At 45.6% G+C, this 22346-nt stretch overlaps 1 protein-coding gene across 2 annotated transcripts; it reads left to right on the top strand.

Moving 5' to 3' along the window:
• The first annotated feature begins 160 nt into the window (after positions 1–160).
• On the top strand, positions 161–17631 carry grsf1 (G-rich RNA sequence binding factor 1). Of its 2 annotated transcripts, none has more exons than XM_014143550.3 (10): positions 161–608; positions 724–871; positions 2425–2605; positions 3947–4081; positions 5690–5828; positions 11022–11149; positions 11364–11449; positions 11568–11703; positions 16992–17057; positions 17498–17631. In XM_014143550.3, the coding sequence occupies exons 2-9, from the start codon at positions 746–748 to the stop codon at positions 17045–17047; spliced, it is 987 nt and encodes a 328-aa protein (XP_013999025.1). In that variant the 5' UTR covers positions 161–608; positions 724–745; the 3' UTR covers positions 17048–17057; positions 17498–17631.
• The last annotated feature ends 4715 nt before the right edge of the window (positions 17632–22346 follow it).

Below are 22346 nucleotides of genomic sequence, written 5' to 3'. Positions count from 1 at the left end.
CTGTTCTGTTTTGAGGAGGACGTACATGGACCAGGGACAGTCCGTTTGACCACCAGGTTTTGTCTGAGCTCCACTACAACATTCTGTGAGTCATCCAGACCACTAGACAGCGATGTTTCCATAATCCATAACCCTGCTGGATAAATACTCCTTTTTGTCGTCTATAATTCACTTTGACCTTTTTGACGAACTACTGTCCTTGGGCAACGTGAGTTTTCTTGCTGTGAAGAGAAGCCTACCTACGTATGCGGCACCTTTCAATTTATTTAAGTGTTCCAAGGCTCAATAAATAACTACGGTAAAAGTGTTCATCCGTGGGTTTTTGTACATCTGTCAAGCCGGTTCGTCATATTGAAATCGGAGCATTGCGCAGTTCCAGGTTTGATAATATGTCTGGGAACTGTAGGTCCTTGTTGTTTGCCTTACGTCTCTCTGTGGTGGGGAGACAGGTCTCCAGGAGCTTATTGTCGCAGAGTAGTGTCGCAGGGACCGTAACAGTAGCGGAGAGATGTGGCCGTCCGCGGTACCATCACCACTGGACCGCCGCACTGAAACCCCGGCATCACAGGCTCTCCGCACTGCAGTCCCACCTCGGCCTACACTCTGAGGTTAGTGTCTGTGTGCTGCTACTCTTTCTATGGAAATGTATCCTGCTGTCAATCCCATTTTATATACTAGAAATATAGATATGAATGTCATAACTTAACGGTATGGTGTATTTAGTCAGGAGCCCCCTTCAAAGAGGATGATTACCCTCCTCTACCAGACTACAACTCTGACCCAGGGCCAGAGAAGAAGGAGGTGTTTATCATCAGAGCTAAAGGACTTCCATGGTCCTGTACCACTGAGGATCTCCTCCAGTTCTTCTCTGGTAAGCCCTCCATACACCTCTGTTAACAACATGCTCATAAAACTCAACGGTCCCGAATTAAACCAGTCCTAGACTGAACAGCTTTTTCAATGGACATGTTTTTTTACTCCAGGACTAGGCTTAATTGTGTTTTTTTTAAATTAAATTTATTTTAATCTGTGAAACCGGACAAGGAAAACTCCTGACTATTATCCTCTGTTTCCCCCACCGTGCTCCTGACTGTTATCCTCTGTTTCCCCCACCGTGCTCCTGGCTGTTATCCTCTGTTTCCCCCACCGTGCTCCTGGCTGTTATCCTCTGTTTCCCCCACCGTGCTCCTGGCTGTTATCCTCTGTTTCCCCCACCGTGCTCCTGTTATCCTCTGTTTCCCCCACCGTGCTCCTGACTGTTATCCTCTGTTTCCCCCACCGTGCTCCTGACTGTTATCCTCTGTTTCCCCCACCGTGCTCCTGGCTGTTATCCTCTGTTTCCCCCACCGTGCTCCTGGCTGTTATCCTCTGTTTCCCCCACCGTGCTCCTGGCTGTTATCCTCTGTTTCCCCCACCGTGCTCGTGGCTGTTATCCTCTGTTTCCCCCACCGTGCTCCTGGCTGTTATCCTCTGTTTCCCCCACCGTGCTACTGGCTGTTATCCTCTGTTTCCCCCACCGTGCTCGTGGCTGTTATCCTCTGTTTCCCCCACCGTATTCCTGGCTGTTATCCTCTGTTTCCCCCACCGTGCTCCTGGCTGTTATCCTCTGTTTCCCCCACCGTGCTCCTGGCTGTTATCCTCTGTTTCCCCCACCGTGCTCGTGGCTGTTATCCTCTGTTTCCCCCACCGTGCTCCTGGCTGTTATCCTCTGTTTCCCCCACCGTGCTCCTGGCTGTTATCCTCTGTTTCCCCCACCGTGCTCGTGGCTGTTATCCTCTGTTTCCCCCACCGTATTCCTGGCTGTTATCCTCTGTTTCCCCCACCGTGCTCCTGGCTGTTATCCTCTGTTTCCCCCACCGTGCTCCTGGCTGTTATCCTCTGTTTCCCCCACCGTGCTCCTGGCTGTTATCCTCTGTTTCCCCCACCGTGCTCCTGGCTGTTATCCTCTGTTTCCCCCACCGTGCTCCTGGCTGTTATCCTCTGTTTCCCCCACCGTGCTCCTGGCTGTTATCCTCTGTTTCCCCCACCGTGCTCCTGACTGTTATCCTGTGTTTCCCCCACCGTGCTCCTGACTGTTATCCTCTGTTTCCCCCACCGTGCTCCTGGCTGTTATCCTCTGTTTCCCCCACCGTGCTCCTGACTGTTATCCTCTGTTTCCCCCACCGTGCTCCTGACTGTTATCCTCTGTTTCCCCCACCGTGCTCCTGGCTGTTATCCTCTGTTTCCCCCACCGTGCTCCTGACTGTTATCCTGTGTTTCCCCCACCGTGCTCCTGACTGTTATCCTCTGTTTCCCCCACCGTGCTCCTGGCTGTTATCCTCTGTTTCCCCCACCGTGCTCCTGGCTGTTATCCTCTGTTTCCCCCACCGTGCTCCTGACTGTTATCCCCTGTTAGAAACACTTAGATTTTGGTTTAATCGGTAGGTTTACCCTACTTATCACTGTCCAGAGTGCCGTGTACGTGACGGTGTGAAGGGAATCCACCTGACGGTGAACCGGGACGGGAAGCCCAACGGCCAGGCCTTTATAGAGCTGGAGCACGAAGATGACGTGGGCAAGGCCCTGGAGAAACACAGGCAGTACCTGGGACCGCGCTATATAGAAGGTACTACAGACAGACAGTACCTGGGACCAGGCTATATAGAAGGTACTACAGACAGACAGTACCTGGGACCGCGCTATATAGAAGGTACTACAGACAGACAGTACCTGGGACCAGGCTATATAGAAGGTACTACAGACAGACAGTACCTGGGACCAGGCTATATAGAAGGTACAGACAGTACCTGGGACCAGGCTATATAGAAGGTACTACAGACAGACAGTACCTGGGACCAGGCTATATAGAAGGTACTACAGACAGACAGTACCTGGGACCAGGCTATATAGAAGGTACTACAGACAGACAGTACCTGGGACCAGGCTATATAGAAGGTACTACAGACAGACAGTACCTGGGACCAGGCTATATAGAAGGTACTACAGACAGACAGTACCTGGGACCAGGCTATATAGAAGGTACTACAGACAGACAGTACCTGGGACCAGGCTATATAGAAGGTACTACAGACAGACAGTACCTGGGACCAGGCTATATAGAAGGTACAGACAGACAGTACCTGGGACCAGGCTATATAGAAGGTACTACAGACAGACAGTACCTGGGACCAGGCTATATAGAAGGTACTACAGACAGACAGTACCTGGGACCAGGCTATATAGAAGGTACTACAGACAGACAGTACCTGGGACCAGGCTATATAGAAGGTACTACAGACAGACAGTACCTGGGACCAGGCTATATAGAAGGTACTACAGACAGACAGTACCTGGGACCAGGCTATATAGAAGGTACTACAGACAGACAGTACCTGGGACCAGGCTATATAGAAGGTACTACAGACAGACAGTACCTGGGACCAGGCTATATAGAAGGTACTACAGACAGACAGTACCTGGGACCAGGCTATATAGAAGGTACTACAGACAGACAGTACCTGGGACCAGGCTATATAGAAGGTACTACAGACAGACAGTACCTGGGACCAGGCTATATAGAAGGTACAGACAGACAGTACCTGGGACCAGGCTATATAGAAGGTACAGACAGACAGACAGTACCTGGGACCAGGCTATATAGATGGTACAGACAGACAGTACCTGGGACCAGGCTATATAGAAGGTACTACAGACAGACAGTACCTGGGACCAGGCTATATAGAAGGTACTACAGACAGACAGTACCTGGGACCAGGCTATATAGAAGGTACTACAGACAGACAGTACACTGTGTCCCTCTCTCTTCTCCAACTCTCCACACTGTCTCTCTCTCTTCTCCAACTCTCCACACTGTCTCTCTCTATCTGCTCCTACCTCTTGTCTATGTACATTTCTGGACGTTGGACAATAAAGTAATATTTTTCTTCTCCTCAACAACCTCCTCCAGTGTTTGAGGTGACCAACAGCGATGCGGAGACCATCTTGAAGAAGTCAGTTCAGCTCCCAGCCAGAGACGGAGTGGTGCGGATCAGAGGTCTCCCCTACAGCTGCACCGAGACTGACGTCATGCTCTTCTTCTCTGGTAGGACCCTCAACAGGCCTCGTTTACAACCCTCTGCCTGAACAGGCCTCGTTTGCAACCCTCTGCCTGAACAGGCCTCGTTTTAAACCCTCTGCCTCAACAGGCCCCGTTTACAACCCTCTGCCTGAACAGGCCTCGTTTACAACCCTCTGCCTCAACAGGCCTCGTTTACAACCCTCTGCCTCAACAGGCCTCATTTGCAACCCTCTGCCTCAACAGGCCTCATTTGCAACCCTCTGCCTGAACAGGCCTCGTTTACAACCCTCTGCCTCAACAGGCCTCGTTTACAACCCTCTGCCTCAACAGGCCTCATTTGCAACCCTCTGCCTCAACAGGCCTCATTTGCAACCCTCTGCCTGAACAGGCCTCGTTTACAACCCTCTGCCTCAACAGGCCCCGTTTCCAACCCTCTGCCTGAACAGGCCCCGTTTACAACCCTCTGCCTGAACAGGCCCCGTTTACAACCCTTTACTTTAAAAGATTTAGTTTGGTATCAGAACTCATGTGGTTGTTGTGTCCCTCCTCGTTGGGTTTCATACTGTTAGGGTTGTAGCCAACTCTTCCTGTTGGGCATGTCAATCATAAGAGTGGTTTCAGCACATCAAATGTTATTGGTCACATAGACATATTTAGCAGATGTTGTCGCGGGTGTAGCGAAATGCTTGTGATCCCAGCTCCAACAGTAATATCTAACTAAATGCTTGTGTTCCCAGCTCCAACAGTAATATCTAACTAAATGCTTGTGATCCCAGCTCCAACAGTAATATCTAACTAAATGCTTGTGATCCCAGCTCCAACAGTAATATCTAACTAAATGCTTGTGATCCCAGCTCCAACAGTAATATCTAACTAAATGCTTGTGTTCCCAGCTCCAACAGTAATATCTAACTAAATGCTTGTGATCCCAGCTCCAACAGTAATATCTAACTAAATGCTTGTGATCCCAGCTCCAACAGTAATATCTAACTAAATGCTTGTGATCCCAGCTCCAACAGTAATATCTAACGAAATGCTTGTGATCCCAGCTCCAACAGTAATATCTAACTAAATGCTTGTGTTTCTAACTCCAACAGTAATATCTAACTAAATGCTTGTGTTCCCAGCTCCAACAGTAATATCTGACTAAGTGCTTGTGATCCCAGCTCCAGCAGTAATATCTAACTAAATGCTTGTGTTCCCAGCTCCAACAGTAATATCTAACTAAATGCTTGTGATCCCAGCTCCAACAGTAATATCTAACTAAATGCTTGTGTTTCTAGCTCCAACAGTAATATCTAACTAAATGCTTGTGTTCCCAGCTCCAACAGTAATATCTGACTAAATGCTTGTGTTCCCAGCTCCAACAGTACAGTAGTATCTAACAATACACAAGAATACACAGGTATACACAGGTATACACAGGAATACACAGGAATACACAGGAATACACAAGTATACACAAGTATACACAGGAATACAAAAATGTAAAGTAACAGAATAGAGTGAATAGAGTATAGAACCACGCTATGATGTTCTCACCCAGGTCATAAAGCTGCTGGTCCAGTGAATAGAGTATAGAACCAGGCTATGATGTTCTCACCCAGGTCATAAAGCTGCTGGTCCTTTCAGGTCTGGATGTGGCGGAGGACGGAGTGACTCTAGTAACAGACTACAGAGGAAGGAACTCAGGGGAAGCCTACGTCCAGTTCCTGACCCAGGAGCAGGCTGACGAGGCCCTGACCAGAGACAGACAAGTCATCGGAAACAGGTAGGAACTCACTCATCACTTCAAACCCCCTGGAGTTGATTTCTGCTGAAATCTATTTAGCATAATACAACAAATCTCCATCAAAATCTCTTAGTTTTAATCTAGAGATACTGGTCGTGTGTGGACACCTGCTCTTCCAACGTCTCATTAATATGGACTTGGTCCCTCCTTTGTTTTTGGGATCCCGAGGTGCGCAGCGGGTCTAAGGCATCTGCATCTCAGTGCTAGAGGCGTCACTACAGTCTCTGGTTTGAATCCAGGCTGTGTCACATCCGGCCGTGATTGGGAGTCCCATAGGGCGGTGCGCAATTTGCCCTGCGTCTTTAGGCTTTGGCCGTCATTGTAAATAAGAATTTGTTCTTAACTGACTTGCCTAGTTAAATAAAGGTTACATTTATATACATTGCTGCTATAACAGCCTCTACTCTTCTGGGAAGACTTTCCACTAGATGTTGGAACATTGCTGCAGGGACTTGCTGCCATTCAGCCACAAGAGCATTAGTGAGGCCGGGCACTGATGTTGGGCGATTACGCCTGGCTTGCAGTCGGCGTTCCAGTTCATCCCAAAGTTGTTCGATGGAGTTCAGGTCAGGGCTCTGCAGGCCAGTCAAGTTTTTCCACACCGATCTCGATTAACCATTTCTGTATGGACTTTGCTTTGTTTATGGGGGCATTGCCATGCTGAAACAGGAAAGGGCCTTCCCCAAACTGTTGGCACAAATTTGGAAGCACAGAATTGTCTAGAATATCATTGTATGCTGTAGTGTTAATATTTCCCTTCTCTGGAACTAAGGGGCCTGAACCATGAAAAACAGCCCCAGACCATTATTCCTCCTCCACCAAACTTTACAGTTGGCACTATGCATTCGGGCAGGTAGAGTTCTCCTGGCATCTGCCAAACCCAGATTCCTAAGTCGGACTGCCAGATATTGAAGAGCGAGTCATCACTCCAGAGAAAGTGTTTCCACTGCTCCAGAGTCCAATGGCAGTGAGCTTTACGCCACTCCAGCCGACGCTTGGCATTACGCATGGTGATCTTGGCCTTGTGTGCGGCTGCTCGGCCATGGAAACCCATTTCATGAAGCTCCCGACAAATATTTATTGTGCTGACGTTACTTCCAGAGGCAGTTTTGAACTTGGTAATGAGTGTTGCAACTGAGGACAGACGATTTTTACACGTTACGCACTTCTGTGAGCTTGTGTGGCGTACCACTTCGCTGTTGTTGCTCCTAGACGTTTCCACTTCACAATAATAGCCCTTAAAGTTGACCAGGGGCATCTCTAGCAGGGCAGAAATTTGGACGGCCTGACTTGTTGGAAATGTGGCATCGTATGACGGTGCCACGTTGAAAGTCACTGGCTTTACCGAAGAACTCATTCTACTGCCAATGTTTGTCTATGGAGATCGCATGGCTGTGCGCTTGGTTTTATACACCTGTCAGCAGCAGGTGTGTCTGAAATAGAATCCACTAATTTGAAGGGGTGTCCACATACTTACACTATATACAGTTGAAGTTGGAAGTTTACATACATTTAGGTTGGAGTCATTAAAACTCTTTTTTTCAACCACTCCACAAATTTCTTGTTAACAAATTATAGTTTTGGCAAGTCGGTTAGGACATCTACTTTATACATGATAGAAGTAATTTTTCCAACAATTGTTTACAGACAGATTATTTCACTTATAATTCACTGTATCACAATTCCAGTGGGTCAGAAGTTTACATACACTAAGTTGACTGTGCCTTTAAACAGCTTAGAAAATTACAGAAAATGATGTCATGGCTTTAGAAGCTTCTGATAGGCTAATTGACATCATTTGAGTCAATTGGAGGTGTACCTGTGGATGTATTTCAAGGCCTACCTTCAAACTCAGTGTCTCTTTGCTTGACATCATGGGAAAATCAAAAGAAATCAAAAATTGTAGACCTCCACAAGTCTGGTTCATCCTTGAGAGCAATTTCCAAATCCCTGAAGGTACCACATTCATCTGTACAAACAATAGTACGCAAGTATAAACACCATGGGACCACGCAGCCGTCCTACCACTCAGGAAGGAGACGCGTTCTGTCTCCTAGAGATGAACATACTTTCATGCGGAAAGTGCAAATCAATCCCAGAACAACAGATAAGGACCTTGTGAAGATGCTGAGGAAACGGGTACAAAAGTATCTATATCCACAGCAAAACGAGTCCTATATCGACATAACCTGAAAGGCCGCTCAGCAAGGAAGAAGCCACTGCTCCAAAACTGCCATAAAAAAGCCAGACTACGGTTTGCAACTGCACATGAGGACAAAGATCGTACTTTTTGGAGAAATGTCCTCTGGTCTGATGAAACTAAAATGGAACTGTTTGGCCATAACGACAATTGTTATGTTTGGAGGAAAAAGGGGGAGGCTTGCAAGCTGAAGAACACCATCCCAACTGTGAAGCACAGGGATGGCAGCATCATGTTGTGGGGGTGCTTTGCTGCAGGAGGGACTGGTGCACTTCACAAAATAGATGGCATCATGAGGTAAGAAAGATTTAGATGCACTATTGTAAAGTGGTTGTTCCACTGGATATTATAAGATGAATGCACCAATTTGTAAGTCGCTCTGGATAAGAGCGTCTGCTAAATGACTTAAATGTAAATGTAAAAGGATGTGGATATATTGAAGCAACATCTCAAGACATCAGTCAGGAAGTTAAAGCTTGGTCGCAAATGGGTCTTCCAAGTGGACAATGACCCCAAGCATACTTCCAAAGTTGTGGCAAAATGGCTTAAGGACAACAAAGTCAAGGTATTGGAGTGGCCATCACAAAGCCCTGACCTCAACCCTATAGAAAATGTGTGGTCAGAACAGAATAAATGTGTGCGAGCAAGGAGGCCTACAAACCTGACTCAGTTACACCAGCTCTGTCAGGAGGAATGGGCCAAAATTCACCCAACTTATTGTGGGAAGCTTGTGGAAGAAACATTTGACCCAAGTTAAACAATTTAAAGGCAATGCTACCAAATACTAATTGAGTGTATGTAAACTTCTGATCCACTGGGAATGTGATGAAAGAAATAAAAGCTGAAATAAATCATTCTCTCTACTATTATTCTGACATTTCACATTCTTAAAATAAAGTGGTGATCCTAACTGACCTAAGACAGGGAAGTTTTACTATAATTACATGTCAGGAATTGTGAAAAACTGAGTTTAAATGTATTTGGCTAAGGTGTATGTAAACTTTCGACTTCAACTGTATGTATGTTTTTTTCATTGGATGCATCTCAATCCACAGCATCTGCCTATTGTATGTCACACTTCCACATCTGAGGTGAAAGGTGACAGAGCTAGAGCAGTGTTGGTCAGACCAGGAGACATCCCATCTGGGGTGAAAGGTAACAGACCAGGAGACATCCCATCTGAGGTGAAAGGTGACAGAGCTAGAGCAGTGTTGGTCAGACCAGGAGACATCCCATCTGGGGTGAAAGGTAACAGACCAGGAGACATCCCATCTGGGGTGAAAGGTAACAGACCAGGAGACATCCCATCTGAGGTGAAAGGTGACAGAGCTAGAGCAGTGTTGGTCAGACCAGGAGACATCCCATCTGAGGTGAACGGTGTCAGACCAGGAGACATCCCATCTGAGTTGAAAGGTGACAGAGCTAGAGCAGTGTTGGTCAGACCAGGAGACATCCCATCTGAGGTGAAAGGTGACAGAGCTAGAGCAGTGTTGGTCAGACCAGGAGACATCCCATCTGAGGTGAAAGGTGACAGAACTAGAGCAGTGTTGGTCAGACCATGGAACATCCTGAAAATCGTTCTTCTCACTAAATCGTCTGTAGCATCCGAACGGTTTGGCTACAAACTATTATGGCCCCTCTGTGGAAAGGCGAGACTCTCACAAACACGTACTTGTCGTTGTTTTGCTGTAGGATGCCCACAGGCCTCACAAGACTCGTCTGAAGGTCCCCCGGTACCAGATAAAAAAAAAATAGTGTGTGTATATATGGAGATAGTTTAGTGCCATACATTATGGATCAAATACCTTTTTTCTCCCCCTTTTTCGTAATTTCGATCTTGTCTCATCGCTGTAACTCCCCAACGGGCTCGGGAGGTTGAGTCATGTGTCTTCTGAAACATGACCAGCCAAACCGCGCTCCTTAACACCCGCTCGCTTAACCCGGAAGTCAGCCGCACCAACGTGTCAGAGGAAACACCGTTCAACTGACGACGGGGTCAGCCTGCAGGCGCCCGGCCCGCCACAAATAGTCGCTAGAGCGCGATGAGCCAAGTAAAGCCAAACCCTCCCCTAATCCGGACGACGCTGGGCCAATTGTGCGCCGCACTATGGGACTACCGATCACGACCGGTAATGACACAGCCCCGCCCCCCCCCCCCCCCCCCACGCTTTCTTGTATATCAATAAACCCACGTTCAGTTCAGAGCTGACTGTCTACTCTACTTTATGCTTTATGTATATCCCGACCTTGACCTTTACCCATGATCATGTCCTGACTGTGTCACCAGGTGCGTGTCCTGACCGTGTCACCAGGTGCGTGTCCTGACCGTGTCACCAGGTGCGTGTCCTGACCGTGTCACCAGGTGCGTGTCCTGACCGTGTCACCAGGTGCGTGTCCTGACCGTGTCACCAGGTGCGTGTCCTGACCGTGTCACCAGGTGCGTGTCCTGACCGTGTCACCAGGTGCCTGTCCTGACCGTGTCACCAGGTGCCTGTCCTGACCGTGTCACCAGGTGCCTGTCCTGACCGTGTCACCAGGTGCCTGTCCTGACCGTGTCACCAGGTGCGTGTCCTGACCGTGTCACCAGGTGCCTGTCCTGACCGTGTCACCAGGTGCCTGTCCTGACCGTGTCACCAGGTGCCTGTCCTGACCGTGTCACCAGGTGCGTGTCCTGACCGTGTCACCAGGTGCGTGTCCTGACCGTGTCACCAGGTGCGTGTCCTGACCGTGTCACCAGGTGCGTGTCCTGACCGTGTGACCGTGTCACCAGGTGCCTGTCCTGACCGTGTCACCAGGTGCCTGTCCTGACCGTGGTGCGTGTCCTGACCGTGGTGCGTGTCCTGACCGTGGTGCGTGTCCTGACCGGTGTCCTGACCGTGGTGCGTGTCCTGACCGTGGTGCGTGTCCTGACCGTGTCACCAGGTGCGTGTCCTGACTGTGTCACCAGGTGCGTGTCCTCACTGTGTCACCAGGTACATCGAGGTGTTCCCCAGTAGAAGGAGTGAGATCGGAGGTCGGAAGAAGACAGAGTCTGTTGAAGAGGGCAGAAACTCCATACAGAGTCAACCACACAGACCTGCAGCACAGCCCTCCAGACATGGTGAGACACACAGACAGAGACACACAGACAGAGACACACAGACAGACAGACAGACAGGACAGACAGACAGACAGACAGACAGACCTGCAGCACCCTCCAGACACGGTGAGACAGACTGTTTTCTCAATGTGTAGTGTCTTGTCCTTTAGCTGTGATGAAAATGAACGGAGGGTCGATGTCTCGATGGATGTTCCATGGTTGTTGTTTGTTTCAGGGTCTCATCCGGTATCTTCTCTGCCCCAACACTTTGTTCACATGAGAGGACTGCCCTTCCAAGCCACAGGAGATGACATCGTTCAGGTATTGTTTCCACTGCCGTGCTGTGTCGGAGCGAGACCGTGCTAACTAGCGTCAGAGAAGTTTTGAACAAACGATGACTTTCTGTAACACTGAAGATTCAGAGGTTTTGCTCTGTCAGTTCTTCTCTCCTCTAGCGCTGTCGAGGATACTGGTGGAGTTCGGTCCAGACGGGAGGGCCAGCGGAGAGGCTGATGTTTACTTCACATCGCACCAAGACGCCGTCTCGGCTATGACCCGGGACAAGGCACACATGCGTACGTCTGTCTACAGTATCAAAAGTTTAGACACAACTACTCATTCAAGTGTTTTTCTTTATTTGTACTATTCTCTACATTGTAAAATAATACTGAAGACATCAAAACTATGAAATAACAGCCCTCCATACATGGAGAGAGAATGAGAATGTTAAGAGTGTGTAAAACTGTCAAGGCAAAGGGTGGCTACTTGGAATAATCTCAACTATAAAATATACACTGCTCAAAAAAATAAAGGGAGCACTTAAACAACACATCCTAGATCTGAATGAAATAAATAATCTTATTAAATACTTTTTTCTTTATATAGTTGAATGTGCTGACAACAAAATCACACAAAAATAATCAATGGAAATCCAATTTATCAACCCATGGATGTCTGGATTTGGAGTCACACTCAAAATTAAAGTGGAAAACCACACTACAGGCTGATCCAACTTTGATGTAATGTCCTTAAAACAAGTCAAAATGAGGCTCAGTAGTGTGTGTGGCCTCCACGTGCCTGTATGACCTCCCTACAACGCCTGGGCATGCTCCTGATGAGGTGGCGGATGGTCTCCTGAGGGATCTCCTCCCAGACCTGGACTAAATCATCCGCCAACTCCTGGACAGTCTGTGGTGCAACGTGGCGTTGGTGGATGGAGCGAGACATGATGTCCCAGATGTGCTCAATTGGATTCAGGTCTGGGGAACGGGCGGGCCAGTCCATAGCATCAATGCCTTCCTCTTGCAGGAACTGCTGACACACTCCAGCCACATGAGGTCTAGCATTGTCTTGCATTAGGAGGAACCCAGGGCCAACCGCACCAGCATATGGTCTCATAAGGGGTCTGAGGATCTCATCTCGGTACCTAATGGCAGTCAGGCTACCTCTGGCGAGCACATGGAGGGCTGTGCGGCCCCCCAAAAAATGCCACCCCACACCATGACTGACCCACCGCCAAACCGGTCATGCTGGAGGATGTTGCAGGCAGCAGAACGTTCTCCACGGCGTCTCCAGACTCTGTCACGTCTGTCACGTGCTCAGTGTGAACCTGCTTTCATCTGTGGCGAATTTGCCAATCTTGGTGTTCTCTGGCAAATGCCAAACGTCCTGCACGGTGTTGGGCTGTAAGCACAACCCCCACCTGTGGACGTCAGGCCCTCATACCACCCTCATGGAGTCTGTTTCTGACCGTTTGAGCAGACACATGCACATTTGTGGCCTGCTGGAGGTCATTTTGCAGGGCTCTGGCAGTGCTCCTCCTGCTCCTCCTTGCACAAAGGCGGAGGTAGCGGTCCTGCTGCTGGGTTGTTGCCCTCCTACGGCCTCCTCCACGTCTCCTGATGTACTGGCCTGTCTCCTGGTAGCGCCTCCATGCTCTGGACACTACGCTGACAGACACAGCAAACCTTCTTGCCACAGCTCGCATTGATGTGCCATCCTGGATTAGCTGCACTACCTGAGCCCCTTGTGTGGGTTGTAGACTCCGTCTCATGCTACCACTAGAGTGAAAGCCAGCATTCAAAAGTGACCAAAACATCAGCCAGGAAGCATAGGAACTGAGAAGTGGTCTGTGGTCCCCACCTGCAGAACCACTCCTTTATTGGGGGTGTCTTGCTAATTGCCTTTAATTTCCACCTGTTGTCTATTCCATTTGCACAACAGCATGTGACATTTATTGTCAATCAGTGTTGCTTCCTAAGTGGACAGTTTGATTTCACAGAAGTGTGATTGACTTGGAGTTACATTGTGTTGTTTAAGTGTTCCCTCTATTTTTTTAACACTTTTTTTTTGTTTACTACATGATTCCATATGTGTTATTTCATAGTTTTGATGTCTTCACTATTATTTTACAATGTAGAGAATGGTACAAATAAAGAAAAACCCTTGAATGAGTAGTTGTGTCCAAACTTGAAAATATGATGAATTGTCTATACCATATACAGAGCCTTTGTAAATTATTCAGAGCCCTTGACTTTTTCCACATTGTGTTACATTACAGCCTTGTTCTAAAATGGATTAAATAAAAACAAATCATCAATCTACACACAATACCCCATAATGACATCACAACACCCCATAATGACAAAGCAAAAACAGGTTTTTAGAAATGTGTGTAAATGTAGAAATACCTGATTTACATTAGTATTCAGACCCTTTGCTATGAGTCTCGAAATTGAGCTCAGGTGCATCCTGTGTCCATTGATCATCCTTGAGATTTTTCTACAACTTGATTGGAGTCCACCTGTGGTAAATTCAATTGATTGGACATGATTTGGAAAGGCACACACCTGTTTATATAAGGTCCCACAGTTGACAGTACATGTCAGAGCAAAAACCAAGCCATGAGGACGAAGAACTTGTCCGTAGAGCACCGAGGCAGGATTGTGTCGAGGCACAGATCTGGGGAAGGGTACCAAAACATTTCTGCAGCATTGAAGGTCCCCAAGAACACAGTGGCCTCCATCATTCTCTTCCTAGAGCTGGCCGTCCGGCCAAACTGAGTAATCGGGGGAGAAGGGCCTTTGTCAGGGAGGTGACCAAGAACCTGATGGTCACTCTGACAGAGCTCTAGAGTTCCTCTGTGGAGATGGGAGAACCTTCCAGAAGGACAACCATCTCTGCAGCACTCCACCAATCAGGTCTTTATGGTAGAGTGACCAGACGGAAGCCACTCCTCAGTAAAAAGGCACATGATTGCCCACTTGGAGTTTGCCAAAATGCACCTAAAGACTCTCAGACCATGAGAAACAAGATTCTCTGGTCTGATGAAACCAAGATTGAACTCTTTGTCCTGAATGCCAAGCGTCACGTCTGGGGGAAACCTGGCACCATCCCTACAGTGAAGCATGGTGGTTCCAATAGGAAAACGACCCTAAGCACACAGCGAATACAACGCAGGAGTGGCTTGGGTACAAGTCTCTAAATGTTATTGAGTGGCCCAGCCAGAGCCCGGACTTGAACCCGATCGAACATCTCTGGAGAGACCTGAAAAAAGCTGTGCAGCGACGCTCCCCATCCAACCTGACAGAGCTTGAGAGGATCTGCAGAGAAGAATGGGAGAAACTCCCCAAATACAGGTGTGCCAAGCTTGTGGCGTCATACCTAAGAAGACTCTAGGCTGTAATCACTGTCAAAGGTGCTTCAACAAAATACAGAGTAAAGAGTCTGAATACTTATGTAAATGTGATATTTTGTTTTTTAATTTTAATACATTTGCAAAAATGTCTAACCTGTTTTTGCTTTGTCATTATGGGGTATTGTGATGTCATTACGGGGTATTGTGATGTCATTACGGGGTATTATGAGTAGGCTGATGAGGGGGAAAAAAACAATTTAATTCATTTTAGAATAAGGCTGTAAAAAGTCAAGGGGTCTGAATACTTTCTGAATGCACTGTATAATCCGGTACACTCCTAGAAGCAGCAGGTCACCCTGAACTAGGGTGACCACATGTCCTGGATTGTGCGTTTTCGCCTTTTGTCTGATACTCTGAGCAAGATGAGATGTAGGCCAATGTCATATCGTCAACCAATCACATTTGTCAAATCCTTTTTGGGCTAAACTTGCAGAGAATAGTGAGTAAACTAGCCTACTTACCAAAAGCTACAGACTGTAATTATTTTTTTTTTCTATGCTCATTAGCTGCTCATTCAACATTGTTGCTTCTACTTCCCAGAATCCCGTTTTAGAATTCTCCCATCCTTTTATTTTTTTAAATATTTTTTATTTATTTCACCTTTATTTAACCAGGTAGGCTATTTGAGAACAAGTTCTCATTTGCAACTGCGACCTGGCCAAGATAAAGCAAAGCAGTTCGACACATACAACAACACAGAGTTAGACATGGAGTAAAACAAACATACAGTCAATAATACAGTAGAAAAATAAGTCTATATACAATGTGAGCAAATGAGGTGAGATAAGGGAGGTAAAGGCAAAAAAGGCCATGGTGGCAAAGTAAATACAATATAGCAATAAAACCACTGGACCGGTAGATATGTAGTGGAAGAAAGTGCAAAGTAGAAATAGAAATAATGGGGTGCAAAGGAGCTAAATAAATAAATACAGTAGGGGAAGAGGGAGTTGTTTGGGCTAAATTATAGATGGACTATGTACAGGTGCAGTGATCTGTGAGCTGCTCTGACAGCTGACAACAACCAGAAATATTTCCTTGGACAAATATTCACAGATTATTCATAGAAATGTGGTCTCTGGTTTCTGCATCACCAATGTGCGCTTCAATTATCCAAAGGTTGGCTGGTGTTCATTAAAGAGCTGTTGAACACACCGATTGGCGCCTGTGTTTTTCTGTTGCTCATTAGAAAAAGTAGATTTCAGTCTTGGAGGTTTGTTTCCTGACCAATTCCGTGTTTTGGTTTATGATGCTTGTCCCCCCCATGAGATACTGCAGACGATTTTACTTCCTCAAAATCCCCAGAATGAATCTGAGATAATTCAAGAAATCCGTAATAAATGTTCAAGTTTTTTCCGAGGATGTTGTAGTTGTTTTGCATCTAACCAAACCAAGGTGTTTGGCGCAGTATATTTTTTAACAAGTACAAAAATTAAAAAGGCTGAACAGGTCTGTCTCTGACTATGCTATTGGATAGAGAGCAATCACGTCACAGCTGTTCACCCCATGTTAGTGAGCAAATGGACATCAAATCAAAACCCAATGGTCCGTTTTTAGACAAGACTGACTGACCAGCATTAACCGATTCTACACTTTGTAGTCAGTTTTGACGCCGCTAGACTAAATGTCTGACTCTTATACTGAAAACTGTCCGTTTTTCAAGGGATTCGTTGTTTTATAAAGTCAGTCGCTCTTTAACGTCCCGTAAATCACTTCATCACTCTCTTTCTGTTTACAAAACTCTACAGCACAAGCTTCCAACTTACCTAACATTGTTGTTAAAGTACAAAAACATCAGTTACAAAACACATTCACAGGATTGATTCTTGAGGTTCCCCCGAATTACGTAAATCCGCCTTCAGTTTTAATGCCCCCATTTAAAAAAAATCACCTACAGAACTACCTGCGTCTTGATTCCCTGGTGCCCCCAGGGCAGTTTAGGAGTCTGTTGAATTTGTTAAATGAGAATTGCATTTATTTTTGGATTAAATTAAAAAAATATATTGTGGTGTCTGTCTTATTAAAAAAAAATAAAGAAATTGTAATCTGTAGTTATTTTTTTTGTATTCATGTAGGCTACACTGTACCGCAAAATCATCCTGCTGTCCCACATTTGGGTTTTCTAAACGTGGTCACCCTACCCTGAACCCGTTTTCTTTTTCTGTGCAGAAGAGAGATACATAGAGCTGTTCCTGAATTCAACATCATCTGACAAGAGGGAATGAAGTTTGCCAGGTTGGTCTGAATTAAACATTTCAAATATTGTTCATCATGTATGCATAGTCACTTTAACCCTCTCTACATGTACATACTACCTCAATCAGCCTGACTAACCGGTGTCTGTATGTAGCCTCTACTGTATGTAGCCTGTTGTTTTATTTCTTTACTTACTTATTGTTCACCTAATACCTTTTTTTTGCACTGTTGGTTAGAGCCTGTAAGTAAAGCATTTCACTGTAAGGTCTACTACACCTGTTGTATTCAGCATTTCACTGTGAGGTCTACTACACCTGTTGTATTCAGCATTTCACTGTGAGGTCTACTTCACCTGTTGTATTCAGCATTTCACTGTAAGGTCTACTACACCTGATTTATTCAGCGCACGTGACAAACTTTGATTTGATAATATTGGTTTACTGATTTAGGCTCTGAGTCTGTTGTGATTCTGTCTGCAGGGATTGTTACCGGAGGGCTGAGAGATGATCTGTATCAGTGGCATTGTGGTGAAAATCCCCATCGACTGGAAGTGTCACCATTTTGTAAGGGTGTAGAAATGACGTTGAATATAATAATAAACTACGTTCATCAATCTGACTCCCATTTTATTATGTGAATAAATGCAACAGGCCCTGTATGTCTCGGTAGGAATCTAGTCCAAATAGAGTCTTCCATCACCTCAATGAACATTTTAACTGGCACTGTTATGCAATTATTAAGAGATAAAAACATCTAATCCTGGAGATCAATGTTCTAGCAGTAATGTATTGAGGCAAGCAGATCAGAGATGTCCAGGTGAAACCCAAGAATGTATAACTACCAATAGACCTACTGAATTATAAAACGTATTGGCAGAGCATGGTGTTTGCAACGCCAGGGTTGTGGGTTCGATTCCCACGAGGGGACCAGTACAAAAAAAAAAATGTTTTAAATAAATGCATTCACTACTGTAAGTCGCTCTGGATAAGAGCATCTGCTAAATGACAAATGTAGTTAAAAAGGACACTGTAAAACAAGAATGCATTTACTCAAATTAAACAGTTAGTGTAGATGACACATTAGTCTACCACCAATAGGCTGACAACGCAGTTACACACGTCTTCAGTTCACAATCATCTCCACAGGAGCCTTGGTAGAAAGTTCTCAAAGTATGAATTCACTGTCCTTTTCAATGAAATTCAAGCAGAAACTCACCCCCCAAACCTGAATTAACATTTATTTGCGAGTAAAAACAAAAAGATAGGAAACCGCCCAGATTCTTACTATTTAAATGATGGGCGCGCACCCGTGTTGCTCCTCTGAACAATCTGCCATCAGACGGACAGAACCAGTTTCCCCTGTAACAGTACATCCAGTTTCCCCTGTAACAATGCCTCCAGTTTCCCCCGTAACAATACGTCCAGTTTCCCCTGTAACAATACACCCAGTTTCCCTGTAATAATGCATCCAGTTTCCCTGTAACAATGCATCCAGTTTCCCTGTAACAATGCATCCAGTTTCCCCTGTAACAATACATCCAGTTTCCCCTGTAACAATACATCCTGTAACAATACATCCAGTTTCCCTGTAACAATGCATCCAGTTTCCCTGTAACAATACATCCTGTAACAATACATGCAGTTTCCCCTGTAACAATACATCCTGTAACAATGCATCCAGTTTCCCTGTAACAATGCATCCAGTTTCCCCTGTAACAATACACCCAGTTTCCCCTGTAACAATACACCCAGTTTCCCCTGTAACAATACATCCTGTAACAATACATCCGGTTTCCCTGTAACAATGCATTCAGTTTCCCCTGTAACAATACATCCAGTTTCCCTGTAACAATGCAACCAGTTTCCCCTGTAACAATACATCCAGTTTCCCCTGTAACAATACATCCAGTAGCAATGCCTCCAGTTTCCCTGTAACAATACGTCCAGTTTCCCCCGTAACAATGCGTCCAGTTTCCCCCGTAACAATGCGTCCAGTTTCCCCCGTAACAATGAGTCCAGTTTCCCCCGTAACAATGCGTCCAGTTAACCCCCGTAACAATGCGTCCAGTTTCCCCCGTAACAGTACGTCCAGTTTCCCCCGTAACAGTACGTCCAGTTTCCCCTGTAACAATACACCCAGTTTCCCTGTAATAATGCATCCAGTTTCCCTGTAACAATGCATCCAGTTTCCCTGTAACAATGCATCCAGTTTCCCCTGTAACAATGCATCCAGTTTCCCCTGTAACAATACATCCAGTTTCCCCTGTAACAATACATCCTGTAACAATACATCCTGTAACAATACATCCTGTAACAATACATCCAGTTTCCCCTGTAACAATACATCCTGTAACAATACATCCAGTTTCCCTGTAACAATACACCCAGTTTCCCTGTAATAATGCATCCAGTTTCCCTGTAACAATGCCTCCAGTTTCCCCCGTAACAATACGTCCAGTTTCCCCGTAACAATACATCCAGTTTCCCCTGTAACAATACACCCAGTTTCCCCTGTAACAATACATCCGGTTTCCCTGTAACAATGCATTCAGTTTCCCCTGTAACAATACATCCAGTTTCCCTGTAACAATGCAACCAGTTTCCCCTGTAACAATACATCCAGTTTCCCCTGTAACAATACATCCAGTAGCAATGCCTCCAGTTTCCCTGTAACAATACATCCTGTAACAATACATCCAATTTCTCCTGTAACAATGCAACCAGTTTCCCTGTAACAATGCAACCAGTTTCCCTGTAACAATACACCCAGTTTCCCTGTAACAATGCATCCAGTTTCCCCTGTAACAATACATCCAGTTTCCCCTGTAACAATACACCCAGTTTCCCCTGTAACAATACATCCTGTAACAATACATCCGGTTTCCCTGTAACAATGCATTCAGTTTCCCCTGTAACAATACATCCAGTTTCCCTGTAACAATGCAACCAGTTTCCCCTGTAACAATACATCCAGTTTCCCCTGTAACAATACATCCAGTAGCAATGCCTCCAGTTTCCCTGTAACAATACGTCCAGTTTCCCCCGTAACAATGCGTCCAGTTAACCCCCGTAACAATGCGTCCAGTTTCCCCCGTAACAGTACGTCCAGTTTCCCCTGTAACAGTACGTCCAGTTTCCCCTGTAACAATACACCCAGTTTCCCTGTAATAATGCATCCAGTTTCCCTGTAACAATGCATCCAGTTTCCCTGTAACAATGCATCCAGTTTCCCCTGTAACAATACATCCAGTTTCCCCTGTAACAATACATCCTGTAACAATACATCCTGTAACAATACATCCAGTTTCCCCTGTAACAATACATCCTGTAACAATACATCCAGTTTCCCTGTAACAATACATCCTGTAACAATACACCCAGTTTCCCTGTAATAATGCATCCAGTTTCCCTGTAACAATGCCTCCAGTTTCCCCCGTAACAATACGTCCAGTTTCCCCGTAACAATACATCCAGTTTCCCCTGTAACAATACACCCAGTTTTCCCTGTAACAATACACCCTGTAACAATACATCCAGTTTCCCCTGTAACAATACATCCAGTAGCAATGCCTCCAGTTTCCCTGTAACAATACGTCCAGTTTCCCCCGTAACAATGCGTCCAGTTTCCCCCGTAACAATGATTCCAGTTTCCCCCGTAACAATGCGTCCAGTTTCCCCCGTAACAATGCGTCCAGTTTCCCCCGTAACAGTACGTCCAGTTTCCCCTGTAACAGTACATACAGTTTCCCCTGTAACAATACACCCAGTTTCCCTGTAATAATGCATCCAGTTTCCCTGTAACAATGCATCCAGTTTCCCTGTAACAATGCATCCAGTTTCCCCTGTAACAATACATCCAGTTTCCCCTGTAACAATACATCCTGTAACAATACATCCTGTAACAATACATCCAGTTTCCCCTGTAACAATACATCCTGTAACAATACATCCAGTTTCCCTGTAACAATACATCCTGTAACAATACACCCAGTTTCCCTGTAATAATGCATCCAGTTTCCCTGTAACAATGCCTCCAGTTTCCCCCGTAACAATACGTCCAGTTTCCCCGTAACAATACATCCAGTTTCCCCTGTAACAATACACCCAGTTTCCCCTGTAACAATACATCCTGTAACAATACATCCGGTTTCCCTGTAACAATGCATTCAGTTTCCCCTGTAACAATACATCCAGTTTCCCTGTAACAATGCAACCAGTTTCCCCTGTAACAATACATCCAGTTTCCCCTGTAACAATACATCCAGTAGCAATGCCTCCAGTTTCCCTGTAACAATACATCCTGTAACAATACATCCAATTTCTCCTGTAACAATGCAACCAGTTTCCCTGTAACAATACACCCAGTTTCCCTGTAACAATGCATCCAGTTTCCCCTGTAACAATACATCCAGTTTCCCCTGTAACAATACATCCTGTAACAATACATCCAATTTCTCCTGTAACAATACATCCAGTTTCCCTTTAACAATACATCCTGTAACAATACATCCAATTTCTCCTGTAACAATACATCCAGTTTCCCCCGTAACAATACATCCTGTAACAATACATCCTGTAACAATACATCCTGTAACAATACATCCAGTTTCCCCTGTAACAATACATCCAGTAACAATACATGCAGTTTCCCTGTAACAATACATCCAGTTTCCCTGTAACAATGCATCCAGTTTCCCCTGTAACAATACATCCTGTAACAATACATCCAGTTTCCCCTGTAACAATACATCCTGTAACAATGCATCCAGTTTCCCTGTAACAATACACCCAGTTTCCCCTGTAACAATACATCCAGTTTCCCCTGTAACAATACACCCAGTTTCCCCTGTAACAATACATCCAGTTTCCCCTGTAACAATACATCCAGTAGCAATGCCTCCAGTTTCCCTGTAACAATACATCCAATTTCTCCTGTAACAATGCAACCAGTTTCCCTGTAACAATGCAACCAGTTTCCCTGTAACAATACACCCAGTTTCCCTGTAACAATACACCCAGTTTCCCTGTAACAATGCGTCCAGTTTCCCCTGTAACAGTACATCCAGTTTCCCCTGTAACAGTACATCCAGTTTCCCCTGTAACAATACATCCTGTAACAATACACCCAGTGTCCCTGTAATAATGCATCCAGTTTCCCCCGTAACAATACGTCCAGTTTCCCCGTAACAATGCGTCCAGTTTCCCCCGTAACAATACGTCCAGTTTCCCCTGTAACAATACATCCAGTTTCCCTGTAACAATACATCCTGTAACAATACACCCAGTTTCCCCTGTAACAATACATCCTGTAACAATACATCCAATTTCT

The sequence above is a fragment of the Salmo salar genome, chromosome 15, assembly GCF_965601325.2.
Source record: "Salmo salar chromosome 15, fSalSal1, whole genome shotgun sequence".
Lineage (NCBI taxonomy): Eukaryota > Metazoa > Chordata > Actinopteri > Salmoniformes > Salmonidae > Salmo > Salmo salar.
Note: the sequence above shows the minus strand (reverse complement) of the source record. Positions and strands in the feature narration are given on the sequence as shown.

What these genes read in the sequence shown, in the direction of transcription:
- grsf1 (XM_014143550.3), top strand. Translation starts at nt 746, where the DNA reads ATGATTACCCTCCTCTACCAGACTACAACTCTGACCCAGGGCCAGAGA. An exon ending in GGGACCGCGCTATATAGAAG is followed by an intron (nt 2,606 to 3,946) that starts GTACTACAGACA and finishes AACCTCCTCCAG; the next exon opens with TGTTTGAGGTGACCAACAGC. An exon ending in CCGGGACAAGGCACACATGC is followed by an intron (nt 11,704 to 16,991) that starts GTACGTCTGTCT and finishes TTTTCTGTGCAG; the next exon opens with AAGAGAGATACATAGAGCTG.